Source organism: Coregonus lavaretus (genome assembly GCF_964263955.1).
Source record: "Coregonus lavaretus genome assembly, chromosome: 3".
NCBI classification, from domain to species: Eukaryota; Metazoa; Chordata; class Actinopteri; order Salmoniformes; family Salmonidae; genus Coregonus; species Coregonus lavaretus.
The window spans coordinates 77,536,672-77,563,303 of record NC_139990.1 but is presented as its reverse complement, the minus strand read 5'-3'; the positions used below and the strand labels follow the sequence as shown (position 1 = coordinate 77,563,303).

Here is a 26,632-nt window from a genome sequence, read left to right as displayed (position 1 = left end):
TGCGGATGGAGCAGCCAAGCTTGTTGTTTACATGTGTGATGGACAGACAAGTGTAGCCCATGGCGCAAGATGGGACTGACATTTAGCAGGTGGGTAAAGAGCCAGAGAGGGTTCTTGGCTAAAAGGGATCCAGCTTTTGTCAAATTAATGTCAGATTTGACTTTTCGTAGCAGGTTAGGAGAACTTACACAGCAGGTTAGGATAATTAAGTTAAGGTTAGCAAAAGGGATCAGGTTAGCTAAAATGCCAAAAAATGCAACTTTTGACGTTAATTTGACAAAAGCTGGATCCCTTCTAGCCATGACCTGAGAGGGTTGAGGAGGAGAGTTGAAGCACTGGGCATCTTATGACATGCATTATACGAATTAGGTCCACATAATTACACCTAGGAGGAGCAGCTGCTATGGAGGAACTTTGAATGTCCTTTTATCTATCTAGCTAACAAGCTTCTGTGTGCAGAGTGGCACCAGAATTAAAAACACGTCTTACCTTTTTGTAGTTAATATATCCAACGTGAAACGTGATCACTAGGCCTGTAGTATCCATAACTAGTAGTGATAAGGGAATCCATTCTTCTCTAGCTAATTAACATTCTCTCTCCCTATCTTCTGACTAAGGCTAGTAACATATGTACATGCTCTGCTTCTTAGGGGGACGGGCAGGTAGCCTAAACACACAGGCAGACACTGGAAGACGAGTGACAGAGTTACTGTAATGCTGGGAGTGTCTGTGGACAGGGATGGGGAGGGGTTACTGTAATGCTGGGAGTGTCTGTGGACAGGGATGGGGAGGGGTTACTGTAATGCTGGGAGTGTCTGTGGACAGGGATGGGGAGGGGTTACTGTAATGCTGGGAGTGTCTGTGGACAGGGATGGGGAGGGGTTACTATAATGCTGGGAGTGTCTGTGGACAGGGATGGGGAGGGGTTACTGTAATGCTGGGAGTGTCTGTGGACAGGGATGGGGAGGGGTTACTGTAATGCTGGGAGTGTCTGTGGACAGGGATGGGGAGGGGTTACTGTAATGCTGGGGAGTGTCTGTGGACAGGGATGGGGAGGGGTTACTGTAATGCTGGGAGTGTCTGTGGACAGGGATGGGGAGGGGTTACTGTAATGCTGGGAGTGTCTGTGGACAGGGATGGGGAGGGGTTACTGTAATGCTGGGAGTGTCTGTGGATGGGGAGGGGTTACTGTAATGCTGGGGAGTGTCTGTGGACAGGGATGGGGAGGGGTTACTGTAATGCTGGGAGTGTCTGTGGACAGGGATGGGGAGGGGTTACTGTAATGCTGGGAGTGTCTGTGGACAGGGATGGGGAGGGGTTACTATAATGCTGGGAGTGTCTGTGGACAGGGATGGGGAGGGGTTACTGTAATGCTGGGAGTGTCTGTGGACAGGGATGGGGAGGGGTTACTGTAATGCTGGGGAGTGTCTGTGGACAGGGATGGGGAGGGGTTACTGTAATGCTGGGGAGTGTCTGTGGACAGGGATGGGGAGGGGTTACTGTAATGCTGGGAGTGTCTGGACAGGGATGGGGAGGGGTTACTGTAATGCTGGGAGTGTCTGTGGACAGGGATGGGGAGGGGTTACTGTAATGCTGGGAGTGTCTGGACAGGGATGGGGAGGGGTTACTGTAATGCTGGGAGTGTCTGTGGACAGGGATGGGGAGGGGTTACTGTAATGCTGGGAGTGTCTGTGGACAGGGATGGGGAGGGGTTACTGTAATGCTGGGAGTGTCTGTGGACAGGGATGGGGAGGGGTTACTGTAATGCTGGGAGTGTCTGTGGACAGGGATGGGGAGGGGTTACTGTAATGCTGGGAGTGTCTGTGGACAGGGATGGGGAGGGGTTACTATAATGCTGGGAGTGTCTGTGGACAGGGATGGGGAGGGGTTACTGTAATGCTGGGAGTGTCTGTGGATGGGGAGGGGTTACTGTAATGCTGGGAGTGTCTGTGGACAGGGATGGGGAGGGGTTACTGTAATGCTGGGAGTGTCTGTGGATGGGGAGGGGTTACTGTAATGCTGGGAGTGGCCTGCCAGTGGTAGTTAGCAGAGACAGCTGTTGGAGGGTCATCTACCTGCAACCCCTGAATAAAGACCTGTCAGAGGCCTAGTCATTATAGGACCTAGAGGTCAGAGGCCTAGTCATATAGGACCTAGAGGTCAGAGGCCTAGTCATTATAGGACCTAGAGGTCAGAGGCCTAGTCATATAGGACCTAGAGGTCAGAGGCCTAGTCATATAGGACCTAGAGGTCAGAGGCCTAGTCATATAGGACCTAGAGGTCAGAGGCCTAGTCATATAGGACCTAGAGGTCAGAGGCCTAGTCATTATAGGACCTAGAGGTCAGAGGCCTAGTCATATAGGACCTAGAGGCCTAGTCATATAGGACCTAGAGGTCAGAGGCCTAGTCATTATAGGACCTAGAGGTCAGAGGCCTAGTCATATAGGACCTAGAGGTCAGAGGCCTAGTCATTATAGGACCTAGAGGTCAGAGGCCTAGTCATTATAGGACCTAGAGGTCAGAGGCCTAGTCATATAGGACCTAGAGGTCAGAGGCCTAGTCATATAGGACCTAGAGGTCAGAGGCCTAGTCATATAGGACCTAGAGGTCAGAGGCCTAGTCATATAGGACCTAGAGGTCAGAGGCCTAGTCATATAGGACCCAGAGGTCAGAGGCCTAGTCATATAGGACCTAGAGGTCAGAGGCCTAGTCATTATAGGACCTAGAGGTCAGAGGCCTAGTCATTATAGGACCTAGAGGTCAGAGGCCTAGTCATATAGGACCTAGAGGTCAGAGGCCTAGTCATATAGGACCTAGAGGTCAGAGGCCTAGTCATATAGGACCTAGAGGCCTAGTCATATAGGACCCAGAGGTCAGAGGCCTAGTCATATAGGACCCAGAGGCCTAGTCATATAGGACCCAGAGGTCAGAGGCCTAGTCATATAGGACCCAGAGGTCAGAGGTCAGAGGCCTAGTCATATAGGACCCAGAGGTCAGAGGCCTAGTCATATAGGACCCAGAGGCCTAGTCATATAGGACCCAGAGGTCAGAGGCCTAGTCATATAGGACCCAGAGGTCAGAGGTCAGAGGCCTAGTCATATAGGACCTAGAGGTCAGAGGCCTAGTCATATAGGACCTAGAGGCCTAGTCATATAGGACCCAGAGGTCAGAGGCCTAGTCATATAGGACCCAGAGGCCTAGTCATATAGGACCCAGAGGTCAGAGGCCTAGTCATATAGGACCCAGAGGTCAGAGGCCTAGTCATATAGGACCCAGAGGCCTAGTCATATAGGACCCAGAGGTCAGAGGCCTAGTCATATAGGACCCAGAGGTCAGAGGCCTAGTCATTATAGGACCTAGAGGTCAGAGGCCTAGTCATATAGGACCTAGAGGTCAGAGGCCTAGTCATATAGGACCCAGAGGTCAGAGGCCTAGTCATATAGGACCCAGAGGTCAGAGGCCTAGTCATTATAGGACCCAGAGGTCAGAGGTCAGAGGCCTAGTCATATAGGACCCAGAGGTCAGAGGCCTAGTCATATAGGACCCAGAGGTCAGAGGCCTAGTCATTATAGGACCTAGAGGTCAGAGGCCTAGTCATATAGGATCTAGAGGCCAGAGGCCTAGTCATTATAGGACCCAGAGGTCAGAGGCCTAGTCATATAGGACCCAGAGGTCAGAGGCCTAGTCATATAGGACCTAGAGGTCAGAGGCCTAGTCATATAGGACCCAGAGGTCAGAGGCCTAGTCATTATAGGACCCAGAGGCCTAGTCATATAGGACCCAGAGGTCAGAGGCCTAGTCATTATAGGACCCAGAGGCCTAGTCATATAGGACCCAGAGGTCAGAGGCCTAGTCATATAGGACCCAGAGGTCAGAGGCCTAGTCATATAGGACCCAGAGGTCAGAGGCCTAGTCATATAGGACCCAGAGGTCAGAGGCCTAGTCATATAGGACCCAGAGGTCAGAGGCCTAGTCATATAGGACCCAGAGGCCTAGTCATATAGGACCCAGAGGTGTGTAGCAGGCTGTTATCAGCGTAGTCCGTACAGCTGTGTGTAGCAGGCAGTATGGTGTGAACATCTTCTCTAATATGTGTGATGACAGATCAGCTGTCTTAATCCAGCGGTATAAGTAGCCTTAACAACTGGTAGCCATGGCAGCAACAGCATACTGCAGCGTAATTAAGCAGTAACCCGTGATCAGAATAAAGAGCCTCCCGGTACAGCGGCAGAGCCAGAATAAAGAGCCTCCCGGTACAGCGGCAGAGCCAGAGTGAAGAGCCTCCCGGTACTGCGGCAGAGCCAGAGTGAAGAGCCTCCCGGGACAGCGGCAGAGCCAGAGTGAAGAGCCTCCCGGTACAGCGGCAGAGCCAGAGTAAAGAGCCTCCCGGTACAGCGGCAGAGCCAGAATGAACCTACAGGTGTAAAACTCACCCTGAGTAGGTCAAATCACCTGGAGGTGTTCAGCTTTGTTTAGTCTGGCTGTGGTCAGAGGCCTAGTCATATAGGACCTAGAGGCCTAGTCATATAGGACCCAGAGGTCAGAGGCCTAGTCATATAGGACCTAGAGGCCTAGTCATATAGGACCTAGAGGTCAGAGGCCTAGTCATATAGGACCCAGAGGCCTAGTCATATAGGACCCAGAGGTCAGAGGCCTAGTCATATAGGACCCAGAGGTCAGAGGCCTAGTCATATAGGACCCAGAGGCCTAGTCATATAGGACCCAGAGGTCAGAGGTCAGAGGCCTAGTCATATAGGACCCAGAGGCCTAGTCATATAGGACCCAGAGGTCAGAGGCCTAGTCATATAGGACCCAGAGGTCAGAGGCCTAGTCATTATAGGACCTAGAGGTCAGAGGCCTAGTCATATAGGACCTAGAGGTCAGAGGCCTAGTCATATAGGACCCAGAGGTCAGAGGCCTAGTCATATAGGACCCAGAGGTCAGAGGCCTAGTCATATAGGACCCAGAGGTCAGAGGTCAGAGGCCTAGTCATTATAGGACCCGGAGGTCAGAGGTCAGAGGCCTAGTCATATAGGACCCAGAGGTCAGAGGCCTAGTCATATAGGACCCAGAGGCCTAGTCATATAGGACCCAGAGGTCAGAGGCCTAGTCATATAGGACCCAGAGGTCAGAGGCCTAGTCATTATAGGACCCAGAGGTCAGAGGCCTAGTCATATAGGACCCAGAGGTCAGAGGCCTAGTCATATAGGACCCAGAGGCCTAGTCATATAGGACCCAGAGGTCAGAGGCCTAGTCATATAGGACCCAGAGGTCAGAGGCCTAGTCATTATAGGACCTAGAGGCCAGAGGCCTAGTCATATAGGACCCAGAGGTCAGAGGCCTAGTCATATAGGACCCAGAGGCCTAGTCATATAGGACCCAGAGGTCAGAGGCCTAGTCATATAGGACCCAGAGGTCAGAGGCCTAGTCATATAGGACCCAGAGGTCAGAGGCCTAGTCATATAGGACCTAGAGGCCAGAGGCCTAGTCATATAGGACCTAGAGGTCAGAGGTCAGAGGCCTAGTCATTACAGGACCTAGAGGTCAGAGGCCTAGTCATATAGGACCCAGAGGCCTAGTCATATAGGACCCAGAGGTCAGAGGTCAGAGGCCTAGTCATTACAGGACCTAGAGGTCAGAGGCCTAGTCATATAGGACCCAGAGGTCAGAGGCCTAGTCATATAGGACCCAGAGGTCAGAGGCCTAGTCATATAGGACCCAGAGGTCAGAGGCCTAGTCATATAGGACCCAGAGGTCAGAGGTCAGAGGCCTAGTCATTATAGGACCTAGAGGTCAGAGGCCTAGTCATATAGGACCCAGAGGTCAGAGGCCTAGTCATATAGGACCCAGAGGTCAGAGGCCTAGTCATATAGGACCCAGAGGTCAGAGGCCTAGTCATATAGGACCCAGAGGTCAGAGGCCTAGTCATTATAGGACCCAGAGGTCAGAGGTCAGAGGCCTAGTCATATAGGACCCAGAGGTCAGAGGCCTAGTCATATAGGACCCAGAGGTCAGAGGCCTAGTCATTATAGGACCTAGAGGTCAGAGGCCTAGTCATATAGGATCTAGAGGCCAGAGGCCTAGTCATTATAGGACCCAGAGGTCAGAGGCCTAGTCATATAGGACCCAGAGGTCAGAGGCCTAGTCATATAGGACCTAGAGGTCAGAGGCCTAGTCATATAGGACCCAGAGGTCAGAGGCCTAGTCATTATAGGACCCAGAGGCCTAGTCATATAGGACCCAGAGGTCAGAGGCCTAGTCATTATAGGACCCAGAGGCCTAGTCATATAGGACCTAGAGGTCAGAGGTCAGAGGCCTAGTCATATAGGACCTAGAGGTCAGAGGCCTAGTCATATAGGACCTAGAGGTCAGAGGCCTAGTCATTACAGGACCCAGAGGCCTAGTCATTATAGGACCCAGAGGTCAGAGGCCTAGTCATATAGGACCCAGAGGCCTAGTCATATAGGACCCAGAGGTCAGAGGCCTAGTCATATAGGACCTAGAGGTCAGAGGCCTAGTCATTATAGGACCCAGAGGTCAGAGGCCTAGTCATTATAGGACCCAGAGGTCAGAGGCCTAGTCATTATAGGACCCAGAGGTCAGAGGCCTAGTCATTATAGGACCCAGAGGCCTAGTCATATAGGACCCAGAGGTCAGAGGCCTAGTCATATAGGACCCAGAGGTCAGAGGCCTAGTCATATAGGACCCAGAGGTCAGAGGCCTAGTCATATAGGACCCAGAGGTCAGAGGCCTAGTCATATAGGACCCAGAGGTCAGAGGCCTAGTCATATAGGACCCAGAGGCCTAGTCATATAGGACCCAGAGGTGTGTAGCAGGCTGTTATCAGCGTAGTCCGTACAGCTGTGTGTAGCAGGCAGTATGGTGTGAACATCTTCTCTAATATGTGTGATGACAGATCAGCTGTCTTAATCCAGCGGTATAAGTAGCCTTAACAACTGGTAGCCATGGCAGCAACAGCATACTGCAGCGTAATTAAGCAGTAACCCGTGATCAGAATAAAGAGCCTCCCGGTACAGCGGCAGAGCCAGAATAAAGAGCCTCCCGGTACAGCGGCAGAGCCAGAGTGAAGAGCCTCCCGGTACTGCGGCAGAGCCAGAGTGAAGAGCCTCCCGGGACAGCGGCAGAGCCAGAGTGAAGAGCCTCCCGGTACAGCGGCAGAGCCAGAGTAAAGAGCCTCCCGGTACAGCGGCAGAGCCAGAATGAACCTACAGGTGTAAAACTCACCCTGAGTAGGTCAAATCACCTGGAGGTGTTCAGCTTTGTTTAGTCTGGCTGTGGGCCACTGCTTGTCCTCTTCCTCCTCCTTCCTCCTCCCCTCAAGGCTCCTACTGAATAACACTGGTAGACTGTGTTGGAGGTTGGACAGCTACTTTTATATAACGCCATTCTAGTCACAGCCAGTTGCTTTGCAGTCAGGGAGCATGCAGGTTTGGGTGTGAGAAAGCAGGAAGCTCCGTCACTGGCTTGTTTAACATCACTTACCTTTGAAGAGTATTTCCTAAAAGGAAAAAAACTATTTGTGAGTATCCGAGTGGTGCTATTTGAATTGGTTTCCTATTAAAATAAATAAAGTATTTCTGTCGCGGTGTAAAGTGAGCTGTCAAACTAAGGAGGATGTTGTTCTCCTTAGAGAAATGGAAAGCATGTCCTCTTATCATCCGTGTTCAGCGGCTGTCAAGACTCTGCTACTAGATACTGTATGACAGTTCTGAATCCTCTCCTGTAACCCTAACCCCTCACACCCACAAAACTAATCCACAGGGCTTCTCACATTATCACCCGTTTCCTGTCCAAGCCGTGTGCTGCTGCTGACCTGTCAGTGTGATGGATGTTAGATGGAAGTTAGATGTATCAGCCAGTCAGTCAGCAAGTCTGCCCTCAGCCTTGTCCTACTGACAGCCAGGTCCCTCTCTTCTCCTCTATCAGTCCTGGGCTGGCTGGGGTAACTACAGCCAGGTCCCTCTCTTCTCCTCTATCAGTCCTGGGCTGGCTGGGGTAACTACAGCCAGGTCCCTCTCTTCTTCTCTATCAGTCCTGGGCTGGCTGGGGTAACTACAGCCAGGTCCCTCTCTCCTCCTCTATCAGTCCTGGGCTGGCTGGGGTAACTACAGCCAGGTCCCTCTCTCCTCCTCTATCAGTCCTGGGCTGGCTGGGGTAACTACAGCCAGGTCCCTCTCTTCTCTATCAGTCCTGGGCTGGCTGGGGTAACTACAGCCAGGTCCCTCTCTTCTCCTCTATCAGTCCTGGGCTGGCTGGGGTAACTACAGCCAGGTCCCTCTCTTCTCCTCTATCAGTCCTGGGCTGGCTGGGGTAACTACAGCCAGGTCCCTCTCTTCTTCTCTATCAGTCCTGGGCTGGCTGGGGTAACTACAGCCAGGTCCCTCTCTCCTCCTCTATCAGTCCTGGGCTGGCTGGGGTAACTACAGCCAGGTCCCTCTCTCCTCCTCTATCAGTCCTGGGCTGGCTGGGGTAACTACAGCCAGGTCCCTCTCTCCTCCTCTATCAGTCCTGGGCTGGCTGGGGTAACTACAGCCAGGTCCCTCTCTCCTCCTCTATCAGTCCTGGGCTGGCTGGGGTAACTACAGCCAGGTCCCTCTCTTCTCTATCAGTCCTGGGCTGGCTGGGGTAACTACAGCCAGGTCCCTCTCTTCTCCTCTATCAGTCCTGGGCTGGCTGGGGTAACTACAGCCATGTCCCTCTCTTCTCCTCTATCAGTCCTGGGCTGGCTGGGGTAACTACAGCCATGTCCCTCTCTCCTCTATCAGTCCTGGGCTGGCTGGGGTAACTACAGCCAGGTCCCTCTCTTCTTCTCTATCAGTCCTGGGCTGGCTGGGGTAACTACAGCCAGGTCCCTCTCTTCTCCTCTATCAGTCCTGGGCTGGCTGGGGTAACTACAGCCAGGTCCCTCTCTTCTCTATCAGTCCTGGGCTGGCTGGGGTAACTACAGCCAGGTCCCTCTCTTCTCTATCAGTCCTGGGCTGGCTGGGGTAACTACAGCCAGGTCCCTCTCTTTCGTCTCTATCAGTCCTGGGCTGGCTGGGGTAACTACAGCCAGGTCCCTCTCTTCTCCTCTATCAGTCCTGGGCTGGCTGGGGTAACTACAGCCAGGTCCCTCTCTTCTTCTCTATCAGTCCTGGGCTGGCTGGGGTAACTACAGCCAGGTCCCTCTCTCCTCCTCTATCAGTCCTGGGCTGGCTGGGGTAACTACAGCCTCTCTCAGGCTCTGAGAGCTCTCAGGAGTAACAGCCCATCTCGTTGTGAGAGGGACAATAAAGAGACTACAATACAGAGGAGGACAATGGACTGGAGAGAGAATGGAGGGAATAGAATGGAGAGAATAGAATGGACTAGAGAGAGATGGAGGGAGAGAATAGAAAGAGTGGAGAGAGAGAGAGAGAGAGAGAGAGAGGAGGTAATGAAAGCTGGACGAGACAACATGACGTGTGACTGTCAGGTCATGTCACCCTGGTAACCATGGAACGCTGGGGGGTTCCATCAGGCCCTAGCCTCAGTCACAGATGATCCATTATATTGACCAGATACTCCATTGGTCGCTCTAACAATGTAAATAAATGTATTCAAAAATGGAAGGCAGTCGGGAGGAGGCAAGATCAGTTGGACCATTGTAGCCAATGAGGCAGATACATGTGTGTGTGATAGCAGGGCACAACTCTGAAATAGTCTTTTTTTTTTTTTTCTCTCCAAGTTGCCGGGATGTCACGTGTCCTACTTATATCAGTACACACATAGCAACCTAATCATTAGGGAACGTCTATTCCATCAAATAAGCCACACGTAGCAAATAAGCCATTCATTATTTTGTTAACCAAATTCGGCACTCATTGATCTCCATACCGGCCAGCAAATTTCTCTGGGCTTGTTTTGCTTCCCCCGGCCTCATAGATCGTAACATGATTGGTATAATGTATGCATAGAACCGTAGGATCCTCATTTAGCCTCTTGTGGATGGTCTATTCATGTTCTCGTCAATGAAGGAAGGGCACATCATAGCTTATCAAACACATGGTGCGGTGTTACCCGGGCCCTAACACATGGTGCGGTGTTACCCAGGCCCTAACACATGGTGCGGTGTTACCCGGGCCCCAACACATGGTGCGGTGTTACCCGGGCCCTAACACATGGTGCGGTGTTACCCGGGCCCTAACACATGGTGCGGTGTTACCCGGGCCCCAACACATGGTGCGGTGTTACCCAGGCCCTAACACATGGTGCGGTGTTACCCAGGCCCTAACACATGGTGCGGTGTTACCCAGGCCCTATCACATGGTGCGGTGTTACCCGGGCCCTAACACATGGTGCGGTGTTACCCGGGCCCTAACACATGGTGCGGTGTTACCCAGGCCCTATCACATGGTGCGGTGTTACCCGGGCCCTAACACATGGTGCGGTGTTACCCGGGCCCTAACACATGGTGCAGTGTTACCCGGGCCCTAACACTCTGCCTCTGAGGTGACAGGCATTCATTAGTAAACACTCTTACTCAGTCTTATTGGTGGAAACAAACAGCGACCAGGAAGTGAGCTCCCCTGAGGGCAGCATCAGGCGTGCTGATTGGATCCCAGTCAGTGTTTTGATGAATGTCACCACTCGGAGTGGGTCAACGTGCCGGGGTCGTCCGTTCTGTCTTAACCTGCTGGGGCCCTGAGAGTGTGGCGCTGTAATTATCACGGTAGTCAGAGTTAAACATCTCTCTTTTTATATGAGGCGTTCTGTTGACAAAGAACCAGGACAGTCCCTGTCTGTGTCTAGAGCTGATTGTCCACGTTAGGCCTGTTAAGAGAAGCCTTCATCTACTCATCAGGTTATCACAGAGATCCAGGAACTCATTATAAAGGCTCTGTTTTAGAGGAGGATGAAGGCCTGGTGAAAACACTTTCTCCTTTTTCATCTGACTGCTGCTATGTAATGGAAAGATTTCACTATTTTTGCGAGTCCTATCCATCTTTTTAATGTTTTTTTTGTCAGCTTCAGAAAGGAGTGGTCTGTAGCTGTATTGAGATGGTATGGTTGACTGGAGTCAGCTCGACCCCTGAGCCTCCGACTTCCTGTACCTTGTCCTGATGATACTTCCTCTCTGTTTGTTATTTTCCATTATGTCATGTCCTGTTGCTATGTTTCTGTCTGACCACAGGAAGTGGAGCTGGGTTAGGTTGGACCCCAGGGATGCAGGGCCCTGGAGCCCCTCATTATACCAGCCTGGGTATGCTGCTGCTGCAGTGCTTAGAGAGGGCTACACTACCGGTCAAACGTTTTAGAACACCTACTCATTCAAGGGTTTTTCTTTATTTGTACTATTTTCTACATTGTAGAATAATATTGAAGGCATCAAAACTATGAAATAACAAATATGGAATCATGTAGTAACCCAAAAAGTGTTAAACAAATCAAAATATATTTTATATTTGAGATTCTTCAAATAGCCACCCTTTGCCTTGATGACAGCTTTGCACACTCTTGGCATTCTCTCAACCAGCTTCACCTGGAATGCTTTTCCAACAGTCTTGAAGGAGTTCCCACATATGCTGAGCACTTGTTGGCTGCTATTTCCTTCACTCTGCCGTCCGTCTCATCCCAAACTATCTCAATTGGGTTGAGGTCGGGGGATTGTGGAGGCCAGGTCATCTGATGCAGCACTCCATCACTCTCCTTCTTGGTAAAATAGCCCTTACACAGCCTGGAGGTGTGTTGGGTCATTGTCCTGCTGAAAAACAAATGAGAGTCCCACTAAGCCCAAACCAGATGGGATGGCGTATCGCTGCAGAATGCTGTGGTAGCCATGCTGGTTAAGTGTGCCTTGAATTCTAAATAAATCACAGACAGTGTCACCAGCAAAGCACCCCCACACCATAACACCTCCTCCTCCATGCTTTACGGTGGGAACTACACATGTGGAGATCATCCGTTCACCCACACCGCGTCTCACAAAGACACGGCGGTTGGAACCAAAAATCTCCAATTTGGACTCCAGACCAAAGGACACATTTCCACCGTTCTAATGTTCATTGCTCGTGTTTCTTGGCCCAAGCAGGTCTCTTCTTCTTATTGGTGTCCTTTAGTAGTGGTTTCTTTGCAGAAATTCGACCATGAAGGCCTGATTCACACAGTCTCCTCTGAACAGTTGATGTTGAGATGTGTCATTTACTTGAACTCTGTGAAGCATTTATTTGTGCTCCAATTTCTGAGGCTGGTAACTCTAATGAACTTATCCTCTGCAGCAGAGGCAACTCTGGGTCTTCCATTCCTGTGGCGGTCCTCATGAGAGTCTGTTTCATCATAGCGCTTGATGGTTTTTGCGACTGCAGTTGAAGAAACTTTAAAAGTTCTTGAAATTTTCCGTATTGACTGACCTTCATGTCTTAAAGTAATGATGGAATGTTGTTTCTCTTTGCTTATTTGAGCTGTTCTTGACATAATATGGACTTGGTCTTTTACCAAATAGGGCTATCTTCTGTATACCCCCCCTACCTTGTCACAACACAACTGATTGGCTCAAATGCATTAAGAGTTAAAGAAATTCCACAAATTAAGTTTTAAGAAGGCACACCTGTTAATTGAAATGAATTCTAGGTGACTACGTCATGAAGCTGGTTGAGAGAATGCCAAGAGTGTGCAAAGCTGTCATCAAGGCAAAGGGTGGCTATTTAAAGAATCTCACATATCAAATATATTTTGATTTGTTTCAACACTTTTTTGGTTGCGACATGATTCCATATGTGTTATTTCATAGTTTTGATGTCTTCACTATTATTCTACAATGTAGAAAATACTCAAAATATAGAAAACCCTTGAATGAGTAGGTGTGTCCAAACGTTTGACTGGTGGTGTGGATCTGTCTGTCCTGGGTTACCTGCAAGTTAGAGAGGGCTGTCTGTCTGTCTGTCTGTCCGTCCTGAACTACAGCACTCAGATGTGTTGATCTGTATTGTCTTTAGGAGTTGAGCTAACATTCATCTTGGCTGAACAGCTGTTCCACAATGATTGGTTAACAGCCACCCTGCTGGAGGACTTGTTTTCTGTGATTGTCTGAGCCAGACCTGGTTTGACCTCAAGACAACATGGCTTGTTGTCAAGTTGATGATCCACAGTGAGCAGACTGAAGCAGGTAATGACAGACAGACATGCTATCCTGCTGTAATCCTCCTCTCTGCTGGGCCCTGAGGGCTAGACAACCCCCCCCCTTTCCTGCCAATTACCTGCTCATGGACTTAGGGAAGAGGAACCCCACAAGGAGACCGACACATTAGTCACGCCCCCGGCCCAGAACACAATGTAAAGCACACTGACTCCTCGGATATGATGCAGCCGCTGCTGTGACCAGTACAGTGATTGAATATGCCTGGTACAATAGAACCGATGGAACTGTCCCATAAGGTGCAGATTCTGCCCACCCTGCATGTGTGTGGGGCTAAATCAAGTGCACCTCATGTATTTGAAAAGTGGTAACGGGTGTATTTGACCCAGGTCTGGTACAGAACCTCCAGCAAACTGTTACGCTTTACTCTCTAGAAATAGCTACTTTGGTCAACAAATACCTTGTGGTCTAACCTGGCTGTAATCCCAGAACAATGTGGTGAGTTTAGTTTCCTTTGAGGAAGATGTCTGCTTGATTTCCTCTCATTGATGTATTGTTCTTCTTCTGTATCAATAACGGCTGGTTGTGTGCTGGGTCTGTTGCCGTGGCAACGTAATGAGGGCGCAGGCTGAAAATAAAACCTGTAGCAGGCTAATCAAACAGAGCTCTTCTAGGAGAGGTGTCAAACCATACATGTTGTTAGACAGTAGGCTGAAGTCATGTTGGAGTGAGTGAAGTGTGTTTTGCTCTCAGATGTGACTGAGTCAGATCCTTTTAGTTGTTGACTCCTACTTACCTCTTAGTAGTAGGGGGTTGTCAGGCTACTTACCTGCTAGTGGCTGGGGATCCAGCATCATGTAGTAACCACCAGCATCATGTAGTAACCACCAGCATCATGTAGTAACCACCCGCATCATGTAGTAACCACCCGCATCATGTAGTAACCACCCGCATCATGTAGTAACCACCAGCATCATGTAGTAACCACCAGCATCATGTAGTAACCACCAGCATCATGTAGTAACCACCAGCATCATGTAGGAACCACCAGCATCATGTAGGAACCACCAGCATCATGTAGTAACCACCCGCATCATGTAGGAACCACCAGCATCATGTAGTAACCACCAGCATCATGTAGTAACCACCAGCATCATGTAGTAACCACCAGCATCATGTAGTAACCACCCGCATCATGTAGGAACCACCAGCATCATGTAGTAACCACCAGCATCATGTAGGAACCACCAGCATCATGTAGTAACCGCCAGCATCATGTAGGAACCACCAGCATCATGTAGTAACCACCAGCATCATGTAGTAACCACCAGCATCATGTAGTAACCACCAGCATCATGTAGTAACCACCAGCATCATGTAGTAACCACCAGCATCATGTAGTAACCACCAGCATCATGTAGGAACCACCAGCATCATGTAGGAACCACCAGCATCATGTAGTAACCACCCGCATCATGTAGGAACCACCAGCATCATGTAGTAACCACCCGCATCATGTAGGAACCACCCGCATCATGTAGTAACCACCAGCATCATGTAGTAACCACCCGCATCATGTAGTAACCAACAGCAGGACAAATTCGGCCCGTGGGCAGCCAGTTGGGGAACCCTGATGTAGTGGCTAGATTGAGATCTGGTTCCAGTCATAGACTGTAGGCTGGTGTGGCTGGCATCAGGTTTACCTGGCTGGTGTGGCTGGCATCAGGTTTACCTGAGGATTCTGTGGTTCCGTCTACACTCACACCCTGTTCAATGGCCTGGACACGTTCTAATTCCCCACCTGCTGCGCTGACTGGAAAAGTCTATAATGATGGGTGACGATAACTCTGTGAGGGAGGGAGAGTGGAAGTGCCGGTTGTGTTTCCATGTTTTGCTGCAGAGCGTACAGTTCCAGTTGGTTGTTGAGAGAGCTGTTGTCATCATGATCTGGATACATCCAGGCCTTGACTGGATATTAGATTGATAGACTGTACACTAGTCATTATTAGAGAGGTACTGTATACATCCAGGCCTTGACTGGATATTAGATTGATAGACTGTACACTAGTCATTATTAGAGAGGTACTGTATACATCCAGGCCTTGACTGGATATTAGATTGATAGACTGTACACTAGTCATTATTAGAGAGGTACTGGATACATCCAGGCCTTGACTGGATATTAGATTGATAGACTGTACACTAGTCATTATTAGAGAGGTACTGGATACATCCAGGCCTTGACTGGATATTAGATTGATAGACTGTACACTAGTCATTATTAGAGAGGTACTGGATACATCCAGGCCTTGACTGGATATTAGATTGATAGACTGTACACTAGTCATTATTAGAGAGGTACTGGATACATCCAGGCCTTGACTGGATATTAGATTGATAGACTGTACACTAGTCATTATTAGAGAGGTACTGGATACATCCAGGCCTTGACTGGATATTAGATTGATAGACTGTACACTAGTCATTATTAGAGAGGTACTGGATACATCCAGGCCTTGACTGGATATTAGATTGATAGACTGTACACTAGTCATTATTAGAGAGGTACTGTATACATCCAGGCCTTGACTGGATATTAGATTGATAGACTGTACACTAGTCATTATTAGAGAGGTACTGTATACATCCAGGCCTTGACTGGATATTAGATTGATAGACTGTACACTAGTCATTATTAGAGAGGTACTGGATACATCCAGGCCTTGACTGGATATTAGATTGATAGACTGTACACTAGTCATTATTAGAGAGGTACTGGATACATCCAGGCCTTGACTGGATATTAGATTGATAGACTGTACACTAGTCATTATTAGAGAGGTACTGGATACATCCAGGCCTTGACTGGATATTAGATTGATAGACTGTACACTAGTCATTATTAGAGAGGTACTGTATACATCCAGGCCTTGACTGGATATTAGATTGATAGACTGTACACTAGTCATTATTAGAGAGGTACTGGATACATCCAGGCCTTGACTGGATATTAGATTGATAGACTGTACACTAGTCATTATTAGAGAGGTACTGGATACATCCAGGCCTTGACTGGATATTAGATTGATAGACTGTACACTAGTCATTATTAGAGAGGTACTGGATACATCCAGGCCTTGACTGGATATTAGATTGATAGACTGTACACTAGTCATTATTAGAGAGGTACTGGATACATCCAGGCCTTGACTGGATATTAGATTGATAGACTGTACACTAGTCATTATTAGAGAGGTACTGGATACATCCAGGCCTTGACTGGATATTAGATTGATAGACTGTACACTAGTCATTATTAGAGAGGTACTGGATACATCCAGGCCTTGACTGGATATTAGATTGATAGACTGTACACTAGTCATTATTAGAGAGGTACTGGATACATCCAGGCCTTGACTGGATATTAGATTGATAGACTGTACACTAGTCATTATTAGAGAGGTACTGGATACATCCAGGCCTTGACTGGATATTAGATTGATAGACTGTACACTAGTCATTATTAGAGAGGTACTGGATACATCCAGGCCTTGACTGGATATTAGATTGATAGACTGTACACTAGTCATTATTAGAGAGGTACTGTATACATCCAGGCCTTGACTGGATATTAGATTGATAGACTGTACACTAGTCATTATTAGAGAGGTACTGTATACATCCAGGCCTTGACTGGATATTAGATTGATAGACTGTACACTAGTCATTATTAGAGAGGTACTGTATACATCCAGGCCTTGACTGGATATTAGATTGATAGACTGTACACTAGTCATTATTAGAGAGGTACTGGATACATCCAGGCCTTGACTGGATATTAGATTGATAGACTGTACACTAGTCATTATTAGAGAGGTACTGGATACATCCAGGCCTTGACTGGATATTAGATTGATAGACTGTACACTAGTCATTATTAGAGAGGTACTGGATACATCCAGGCCTTGACTGGATATTAGATTGATAGACTGTACACTAGTCATTATTAGAGAGGTACTGGATACATCCAGGCCTTGACTGGATATTAGATTGATAGACTGTACACTAGTCATTATTAGAGAGGTACTGGATACATCCAGGCCTTGACTGGATATTAGATTGATAGACTGTACACTAGTCATTATTAGAGAGGTACTGGATACATCCAGGCCTTGACTGGATATTAGATTGATAGACTGTACACTAGTCATTATTAGAGAGGTACTGGATACATCCAGGCCTTGACTGGATATTAGATTGATAGACTGTACACTAGTCATTATTAGAGAGGTACTGGATACATCCAGGCCTTGACTGGATATTAGATTGATAGACTGTACACTAGTCATTATTAGAGAGGTACTGTATACATCCAGGCCTTGACTGGATATTAGATTGATAGACTGTACACTAGTCATTATTAGAGAGGTACTGTATACATCCAGGCCTTGACTGGATATTAGATTGATAGACTGTACACTAGTCATTATTAGAGAGGTACTGGATACATCCAGGCCTTGACTGGATATTAGATTGATAGACTGTACACTAGTCATTATTAGAGAGGTACTGGATACATCCAGGCCTTGACTGGATATTAGATTGATAGACTGTACACTAGTCATTATTAGAGAGGTACTGTATACATCCAGGCCTTGACTGGATATTAGATTGATAGACTGTACACTAGTCATTATTAGAGAGGTACTGGATACATCCAGGCCTTGACTGGATATTAGATTGATAGACTGTACACTAGTCATTATTAGAGAGGTACTGGATACATCCAGGCCTTGACTGGATATTAGATTGATAGACTGTACACTAGTCATTATTAGAGAGGTACTGGATACATCCAGGCCTTGACTGGATATTAGATTGATAGACTGTACACTAGTCATTATTAGAGAGGTACTGGATACATCCAGGCCTTGACTGGATATTAGATTGATAGACTGTACACTAGTCATTATTAGAGAGGTACTGGATACATCCAGGCCTTGACTGGATATTAGATTGATAGACTGTACACTAGTCATTATTAGAGAGGTACTGGATACATCCAGGCCTTGACTGGATATTAGATTGATAGACTGTACACTAGTCATTATTAGAGAGGTACTGGATACATCCAGGCCTTGACTGGATATTAGATTGATAGACTGTACACTAGTCATTATTAGAGAGGTACTGGATACATCCAGGCCTTGACTGGATATTAGATTGATAGACTGTACACTAGTCATTATTAGAGAGGTACTGGATACATCCAGGCCTTGACTGGATATTAGATTGATAGACTGTATGCTAGTCATTATATAGAGGTACTGGATACATCCAGGCCTTGACTGGATATTAGATTGACAGTACAGTATGTGGACACCTGCTCGTCGAACATCTCATTCCAAAATCATGGGCATTAATATGGAGTTGGTCCCTCCTTTGCTGCTATAACAGCCTCCATTCTTCTGGGAAGGCTTTCCACTAGATGTTGGAACATTGCTGCGGGGACTTGCTTCCATTCAGCCACAAGAGCATTAGTGAGGTTGGGCACTGATGTTGGGTGATTAGGCCTGGCTCACAGTCGGCGTTCCAATTCAACCCAAAGGTGTTCTGTGGGGTTGAGGTCAGGGTTCTGTGCAGCCAGTCAAGTTCTTCCACACTGATTTCGACAAACCATTTCTGTATGAACCTCGCTTTGTGCACAGGGGCATTGTCATGCTGAAATAGGAAAGGGCCTTCCCCAAACTGTTGCCACAAAGTTGGAAGCACAGAATCATCTAGAATGTCATTGTATGCTGTAGCGTTAAGATTTCCCTTCACTGGAACGAAGGGTCCTAGCCCAAACCATGAAAAACAGCCCCAAACCATTATTCCTCCTCCACCAAACTTTACAGTTGGCACTATGCATTGGGGCAGGTAGCATTCTCCTGGCATCTGCCAAACCCAGATTTGTCCGTCGGACTGTCAGATGGTGAAGCGTGATTCATCACTCCAGAGAATGCGTTTCCACTGATCCAGAGTCCAATGGTGGCGAGCTTTACACCACTCCAGCCGACACTTGGCTTTGCGCATGGTGATCTTAGGCTTGTGTGTGGCTGCTCGGCCATGGAAACCCGTTTCATGAAGCTCCCTATGAACAGTTCTTGTGCTGACGTTGCTTCCAGAGGCAGTTTGGAACTCGGTAGTGAGTGTTGCAACCGAGGACAGACGATTTTTACGCGCTTCGGCACTCGCGTTCTGTGAGCTTGTGTGGCCTACAACTTCGTGGCTGAGCCATTGTTGCTCCTAGACGTTTCCACTTCAATAACAGCACTTACAGTTGACCGGGGCAGTTCTAGCAGGGCAGAAATGTGACGAACTGACTTGTTGGAAAGGTGGCATCCTATGACGGTGCCACGTTGAATGTCACTGAGCACTTCAGTAAGATTGCATGGCTGTGTGCTCGATTTTATACGCCTGTCAGCAACGGGTGTGGCTGAAATAGCCGAATCCACTAATTTGAAGGGGTGTCCACATGCTTTTGTATATATAGTTTGTTCCCATGCCAATAAAGCCCTTTGAATGGAATTTAATTGAGAGAGACCTGACCTCGCAGAGAGAGACCTGACCTCGCAGAGAGAGACCTGACCTCGCAGAGAGAGACCTGACCTAGCAGAGAGAGAGAGATGACCTAGCAGAGAGAGAGAGATGACCTAGCAGAGAGAGAGAGATGACCTAGCAGAGAGAGAGAGATGACCTAGCAGAGAGAGAGAGATGACCTAGCAGAGAGAGAGAGAGATGACCTAGCAAAGAGAGAGATGACCTAGCAGAGAGAGAGAGATGACCTAGCAGAGAGAGAGAGATGACCTAGCAGAGAGAGAGAGAGATGACCTAGCAAAGAGAGAGAGATGACCTCGCAGAGAGAGAGAGATGACCTAGCAGAGAGAGAGAGATGACCTAGCAGAGAGAGAGAGATGACCTAGCAGAGAGAGAGAGATGACCTAGCAGAGAGAGAGAGCGATGACCTAGCAGAGAGAGAGAGCGATGACCTAGCAGAGAGAGAGAGCGATGACCTAGCAGAGAGAGAGAGCGATGACCTAGCAGAGAGAGAGAGCGATGACCTAGCAGAGAGAGAGAGACCTGACCTCGCAGAGAGAGCGATGACCTAGCAGAAAGAGAGAGGGAGACGGAGAGAGAGGGGAAACTCACTTCCTGTTGCAGTAAATGTCAGAGACATTGTGATATGAGACAGACTTTCCGGCTGCGGAGAGGAGGATGAACATCTCCAGAGGACGTACTCCTCTACTCCGCCGACTCTTGTCTGGTACGTAGTAGACATTCTACAAGCCCTTCTCAGGAGCTGCACTGTGTTTTCTCCAGACGGAAATCACTTAGGAACTTGATGAAGTTGGGTTTGGAGCTAAACTTAGCTAAAGTGCGTCTTGTTTCTCTTGATCGGTAAATCACTTATGAGCTTTGTGAAGTTGGGTTTGTAAAGAGTTATGAAGTGGTGACTTGCTCTGAAGTGGTGACTTGTGGATTTGTGAATTTCCGTCTCTGTCTCATCACGAGGAGGAGCCAGGTAGCTGTGAATCATATCTCAGTCAACTGTTATAGTTCTGTAGTATGATTGCAGTGCCTTTTTCAGTCCGCTCAGTGTGTACTCAAGACAAGCTAGCGTTCAGCAGTGTCTGTCTCCAAGTGTTTTCTACAGCAGTACATTCAGCAGTGTCTGTCTCCAAGTGTTTTCTACTGCAGTACATTCAGTAGTGTCTGTCTCCAAGTGTTTTCTACAGCAGTACATTCAGTAGTGTCTGTCTCCAAGTGTTTTCTACTGCAGTACATTCAGCAGTGTCCATCTCCAAGTGTTTTCTACAGCAGTACATTCAGCAGTGTCCGTCTCCAAGTGTTTTCTACTGCAGTACATTCAGTAGTGTCTGTCTCCAAGTGTTTTCTACAGCAGTACATTCAGTAGTGTCTGTCTCCAAGTGTTTTCTACAGCAGTACATTCAGCAGTGTCTGTCTCCAAGTGTTTTCTACAGCAGTACATTCAGCAGTGTCTGTCTCCAAGTGTTTTCTACTGCAGTACATTCAGTAGTGTCTGTCTCCAAGTGTTTTCTACAGCAGTACATTCAGTAGTGTCTGTCTCCAAGTGTTTTCTACTGCAGTACATTCAGTAGTGTCTGTCTCCCAAGTGTTTTCTACTGCAGTACATTCAGTAGTGTCTGTCTCCAAGTGTTTTCTACTGCAGTACATTCAGTAGTGTCTGTCTCCAAGTGTGTTCTACTGCAGTACATTCAGTAGTGTCTGTCTCCAAGTGTTTTCTACTGCAGTACATTCAGTAGTGTCTGTCTCCAAGTGTTTTCTACTGCAGTACATTCAGTAGTGTCTGTCTCCAAGTGTTTTCTACTGCAGTACATTCAGCAGTGTCTGTCTCCAAGTGTTTTCTACAGCAGTACATTCAGTAGTGTCTGTCTCTCCAAGTGTTTTCTACAGCAGTACATTCAGCAGTGTCCGTCTCCAAGTGTTTTCTACAGCAGTACATTCAGTAGTGTCTGTCTCCAAGTGTTTTCTACTGCAGTACATTCAGTAGTGTCTGTCTCCAAGTGTTTTCTACAGCAGTACATTCAGTAGTGTCTGTCTCCAAGTGTTTTCTACAGCAGTACATTCAGTAGTGTCTGTCTCCAAGTGTTTTCTACTGCAGTACATTCAGTAGTGTCTGTCTCCAAGTGTTTTCTACAGCAGTACATTCAGTAGTGTCTGTCTCCAAGTGTTTTCTACAGCAGTACATTCAGCAGTGTCTGTCTCCAAGTGTTTTCTACAGCAGTACATTCAGTAGTGTCTGTCTCCAAGTGTTTTCTACAGCAGTACATTCAGTAGTGTCTGTCTCCAAGTGTTTTCTACAGCAGTACATTCAGTAGTGTCTGTCTCCAAGTGTTTTCTACTGCAGTACATTCAGTAGTGTCTGTCTCCAAGTGTTTTCTACAGCAGTACATTCAGTAGTGTCTGTCTCCAAGTGTTTTCTACAGCAGTACATTCAGTAGTGTCTGTCTCCAAGTGTTTTCTACTGCAGTACATTCAGTAGTGTCTGTCTCCAAGTGTTTTATACTGCAGTACATTCAGCAGTGTCTGTCTCCAAGTGTTTTCTACAGCAGTACATTCAGTAGTGTCTGTCTCCAAGTGTTTTCTACAGCAGTACATTCAGTAGTGTCTGTCTCCAAGTGTTTTCTACAGCAGTACATTCAGTAGTGTCTGTCTCCAAGTGTTTTCTACTGCAGTACATTCAGTAGTGTCTGTCTCCAAGTGTTTTCTACAGCAGTACATTCAGTAGTGTCTGTCTCCAAGTGTTTTCTACAGCAGTACATTCAGTAGTGTCTGTCTCCAAGTGTTTTCTACTGCAGTACATTCAGTAGTGTCTGTCTCCAAGTGTTTTCTACAGCAGTACATTCAGTAGTGTCTGTCTCCAAGTGTTTTCTACAGCAGTACATTCAGTAGTGTCTGTCTCCAAGTGTTTTCTACTGCAGTACATTCAGTAGATGGACATATGGGTGTCTGTCTGCTGCATGAAATGTTCCGTCACTTCAGACATAAGAATAAGTTTGGTTACATTGAGCATGTGAACATTCCTGGGCACAGTGAAGTACACTTCTCCCTCATTCCACAATGAGGGTACCTTAGGAGGATACAGCCGGTTGGTTGCATAGTAGTAGAGAAAAACAGTTATGTCTGCTTACTTTGCTGCTCCTCTCCTCTCTCCTCCTCTCCTCTCCTCTCCTCTCCTCTCCTCTCCTCTCCTCTCCTCTCCTCTCCTCTCCTCTCCTCTCCTCCTCTCTCCTCCTCTCCTCTCTCCTCATCTCCTCTCCTCTCTTCCTCTCCTCTCTTCCTCTCCTTTCTCCAATTATTCTCAGTTTCTGTTTCCTCACTCTCTTCTAGCTGTTACCATAGTAACCACCAGCCATGGGGAAGCAGAACAGCAAACTCCGCCCAGAGGTGATGCAGGACCTGCTGGAGAGCACGGACTTCACAGAGCATGAGATCCAGGAGTGGTACAAGGGCTTCCTGAGGGACTGCCCCAGCGGGAACCTCTCCATGGAGGAGTTCAAGAAGATCTACGGTAACTTCTTCCCCTACGGAGACGCCTCCAAGTTCGCCGAGCACGTCTTCCGCACCTTCGACGCCAACGGGGACGGGACGATAGACTTCCGGGAGTTCATCATCGCTCTGAGCGTCACGTCACGGGGAAAGCTGGAGCAGAAACTGAAGTGGGCCTTCAGCATGTACGACCTAGACGGGAACGGATACATCAGCAAGTCTGAGATGCTGGAGATCGTACAGGTGAGACAGGAACAGAGAGGTGGGATTTGTAGTTCTGGTGTGAGTTATTTGTAGGCCCAGCGTGTACGACCTGGACGGGAACGGATACATCAGCAAGTCTGAGATGCTGGAGATCGTACAGGTGAGACAGGAACAGAGAGGTGGGATTTGTAGTTCTGGTGTGAGTTATTTGTAGGCCCAGCGTGTACGACCTGGACGGGAACGGATACATCAGCAAGTCTGAGATGCTGGAGATCGTACAGGTGAGACAGGAACAGAGAGGTGGGATTTGTAGTTCTGGTGTGAGTTATTTGTAGGCCCAGCGTGTACAACCTGGACGGGAACGGATACATCAGCAAGTCTGAGATGCTGGAGATCGTACAGGCGAGGATTGACCTTCAGTAGTGTATAGTCGACTGGTTGTCTTCTGTAGCGTGGTTCATGTTGACTGATTTATTTGTTGATCAGCAACAATCCTACTGTTGGATTTCACTCCCGTACGCCTGCACATTCCAGTGTCTATTGCAATATATACTCATGTTAATTCCTGGTAAAAAAACATTGCAGATGCCCCCAGACAGAAAGTGGCCAGATCGGTTTTGAAACAGCAGCAACACTGTCTTTATCCATAAGACATAGCAGTCCTAGCTCCCAGCCCGCTGGCAGACAGTCCCTCTGTATCAACAGGACATTTACTCAGCAACACTGTCTTTATCCATAAGACATAGCAGTCCTAGCTCCCAGCCCGCTGGCAGACAGTCCCTCTGTATCAACAGGACATTTACTCTAAAGACTTTGCTATGGCCATCTATCTAGTAGAGAAACACTTGGAGAAAAAATACTTTACTAGGGATTCAAGTATTTCTTGACAATGTAATTGTCCTTGGCAGGCCGTTGCTTGGACCATATTCCTCCAACAGAACCGGCCAGACCACGTTGTGTTGCAAAGTGAAGATATCGTGTGACATAAAATTGTTATCATCATGGAACATTTAGCGAGAGCTTCATTAGTTATTTGTAGATATCTATACTGAACAAAAATATGAACGCAACATGCAACAATTTAAAAGATTTTACTGAGTTACAGTCCTAATCTATGGATTTCACATGACTGGGAATACAGAGATGCATCTGTTGGTCACAGATACCTTTAAAAAAAAAAGGTAGGGGTGTGGATCAGAAAACCAGTCAGTATCTGGTGTAATCACAATTTGCCTCATGCAGCGCGACACATCTCCTTCACATAGAATTGATCAGGCTGTTGATTGTGGCCTGTGGAATGTTGTCCCACTCCTCTTCAATGGCTGTGCGAAGTTACTGGATATTGGCGGGAACTGGAACACGCTGTCGTACACGTCGATCCAGAGCATCCCAAACATGCTCAATGGGTGACATGTCCGGTGAGTATGCAGGCCATGGAAGAACTTGGACATTTTCAGCTTCCATTAATTGTGTACAGATCCTTGCAATATAGGGCCGTGCATTATCATTCTGAAACATGAGGTGATGGCAGCGGATGAATGGCACGACAATGGGCCTCAGGATCTCGTCACAGTATCTCTGTGCATTCAAATTGCCATCGATAAAATGCAATTGTGTTCGTTGTCTGTAGCTTATGCCTGCCCGTACCATAACCCCACCACCACCATAGGGCACTCTGTTCACAACGTTGACATCAGCAAACCGCTCGCCCACACAACACCATACTGCCCAGTACAGTTGAAACTGGGATTCATCCATGAAGAGCACACTTCTCCAGCGTGCCAGTGGCCATCGAAGGTTAACATTTGCCCACTGAAGTCGGTTACGACACCGAACTGCAGTCAGGTCAAGACCCTGGTGAGGACGACGAGCACGCAGATGATCTTCCCTGAGACGGTTTCTGACAGTTTGTGCAGAAATTCTTCGGTTGTGCAAAACCACAGTTTCATCAGCTGTCCGGGTGGCTGGTCTCAGACGATCCGCAGGTGAAGGAGCCGGACGTGGAGGTCCTGGGCTGGCGTGGTTACACGTGGTCTGGGGAGGTCCTGGGCTGGCGTGGTTACACGTGGTCTGTGGTCGTGAGGCCGGTTGGGCGTACTGCCAAATTCTCTAAAATGATGTTGGAGGCAGCTTATGGTAGAGAAATTAACATTAAATTATCTGGCAACAGCTCTGGTGGACATTCCTGCAGTCAGCATGCTAATTGCACGCTCCCTCAAAACTTGAGACATCTGTTGCATTATGTTGTGTGACAAAACTGCACATTTTAGAGTGGCCTTTTATTGTCCTCAGCACAAGGTGCACCTATGTAATGATCATGCTGTTTAATCAGCTTCTTGATAAGCCACACCTGTCAGGTGGATGCATTATCTTGACAAAGGAGAAATGTTCAATAAACAGGGATGTAAACAAATTTGTGCACCAAATTTGAGAGAAATAAGTTTTTGGTGCGGATGGACAATTTCTGGGACCTTTTTATTTCAGTTCATGAATCACTTTACATGTTGCGTTTATATTTTTGTTCAGTGTATAATATGGTGTCTGTGTGTTTTATTCTCCAGGAGATCTATAAGATGGTGTCTGTGTGTTTTATTCTCCAGGAGATCTATAAGATGGTGTCTGTGTGTTTTATTCTCCAGGAGATCTATAAGATGGTGTCTGTGTGTTTTATTCTCCAGGAGATCTATAAGATGGTGTCTGTGTGTTTATTCTGCAGGAGATCTATAAGATGGTGTCTGTGTGTTTTATTCTCCTATTCTCCAGGAGATCTATAAGATGGTGTCTGTGTGTTTTATTCTCCTATTCTCCAGGAGATCTATAAGATGGTGTCTGTGTGTTTTATTCTCCTATTCTCCAGGAGATCTATAAGATGGTGTCTGTGTGTTTTATTCTCCAGGCGATCTATAAGATGGTGTCTGTGTGTTTTATTCTCCAGGAGATCTATAAGATGGTGTCTGTGTGTTTTATTCTCCAGGAGATCTATAAGATGGTGTCTGTGTGTTTTATTCTCCAGGCGATCTATAAGATGGTGTCTGTGTGTTTATTCTGCAGGAGATCTATAAGATGGTGTCTGTGTGCGTTTATTCTCCAGGAGATCTATAAGATGGTGTCTGTGTGTTTTATTCTCCAGGAGATCTATAAGATGGTGTCTGTGTGCGTTTATTCTCCAGGAGATCTATAAGATGGTGTCTGTGTGCGTTTATTCTCCAGGCGATCTATAAGATGGTGTCTGTGTGTTTT

The 26,632-nt window shown here is 47.5% G+C and overlaps 1 protein-coding gene across 1 annotated transcript in view; it reads left to right on the top strand.

The window, feature by feature from the left end:
• ncalda (neurocalcin delta a) overlaps window positions 1-26,632 on the top strand; it is an 84,452-nt gene that overhangs the window by 38,130 nt on the left and 19,690 nt on the right. The window contains exon 5 of the mRNA XM_084158207.1: window positions 23,030-23,431. Within this exon, the coding sequence (XP_084014333.1) occupies window positions 23,054-23,431 (378 nt within the window). The 5' untranslated portion in view covers window positions 23,030-23,053. The remainder of the gene's footprint in view (window positions 1-23,029; window positions 23,432-26,632) is intronic.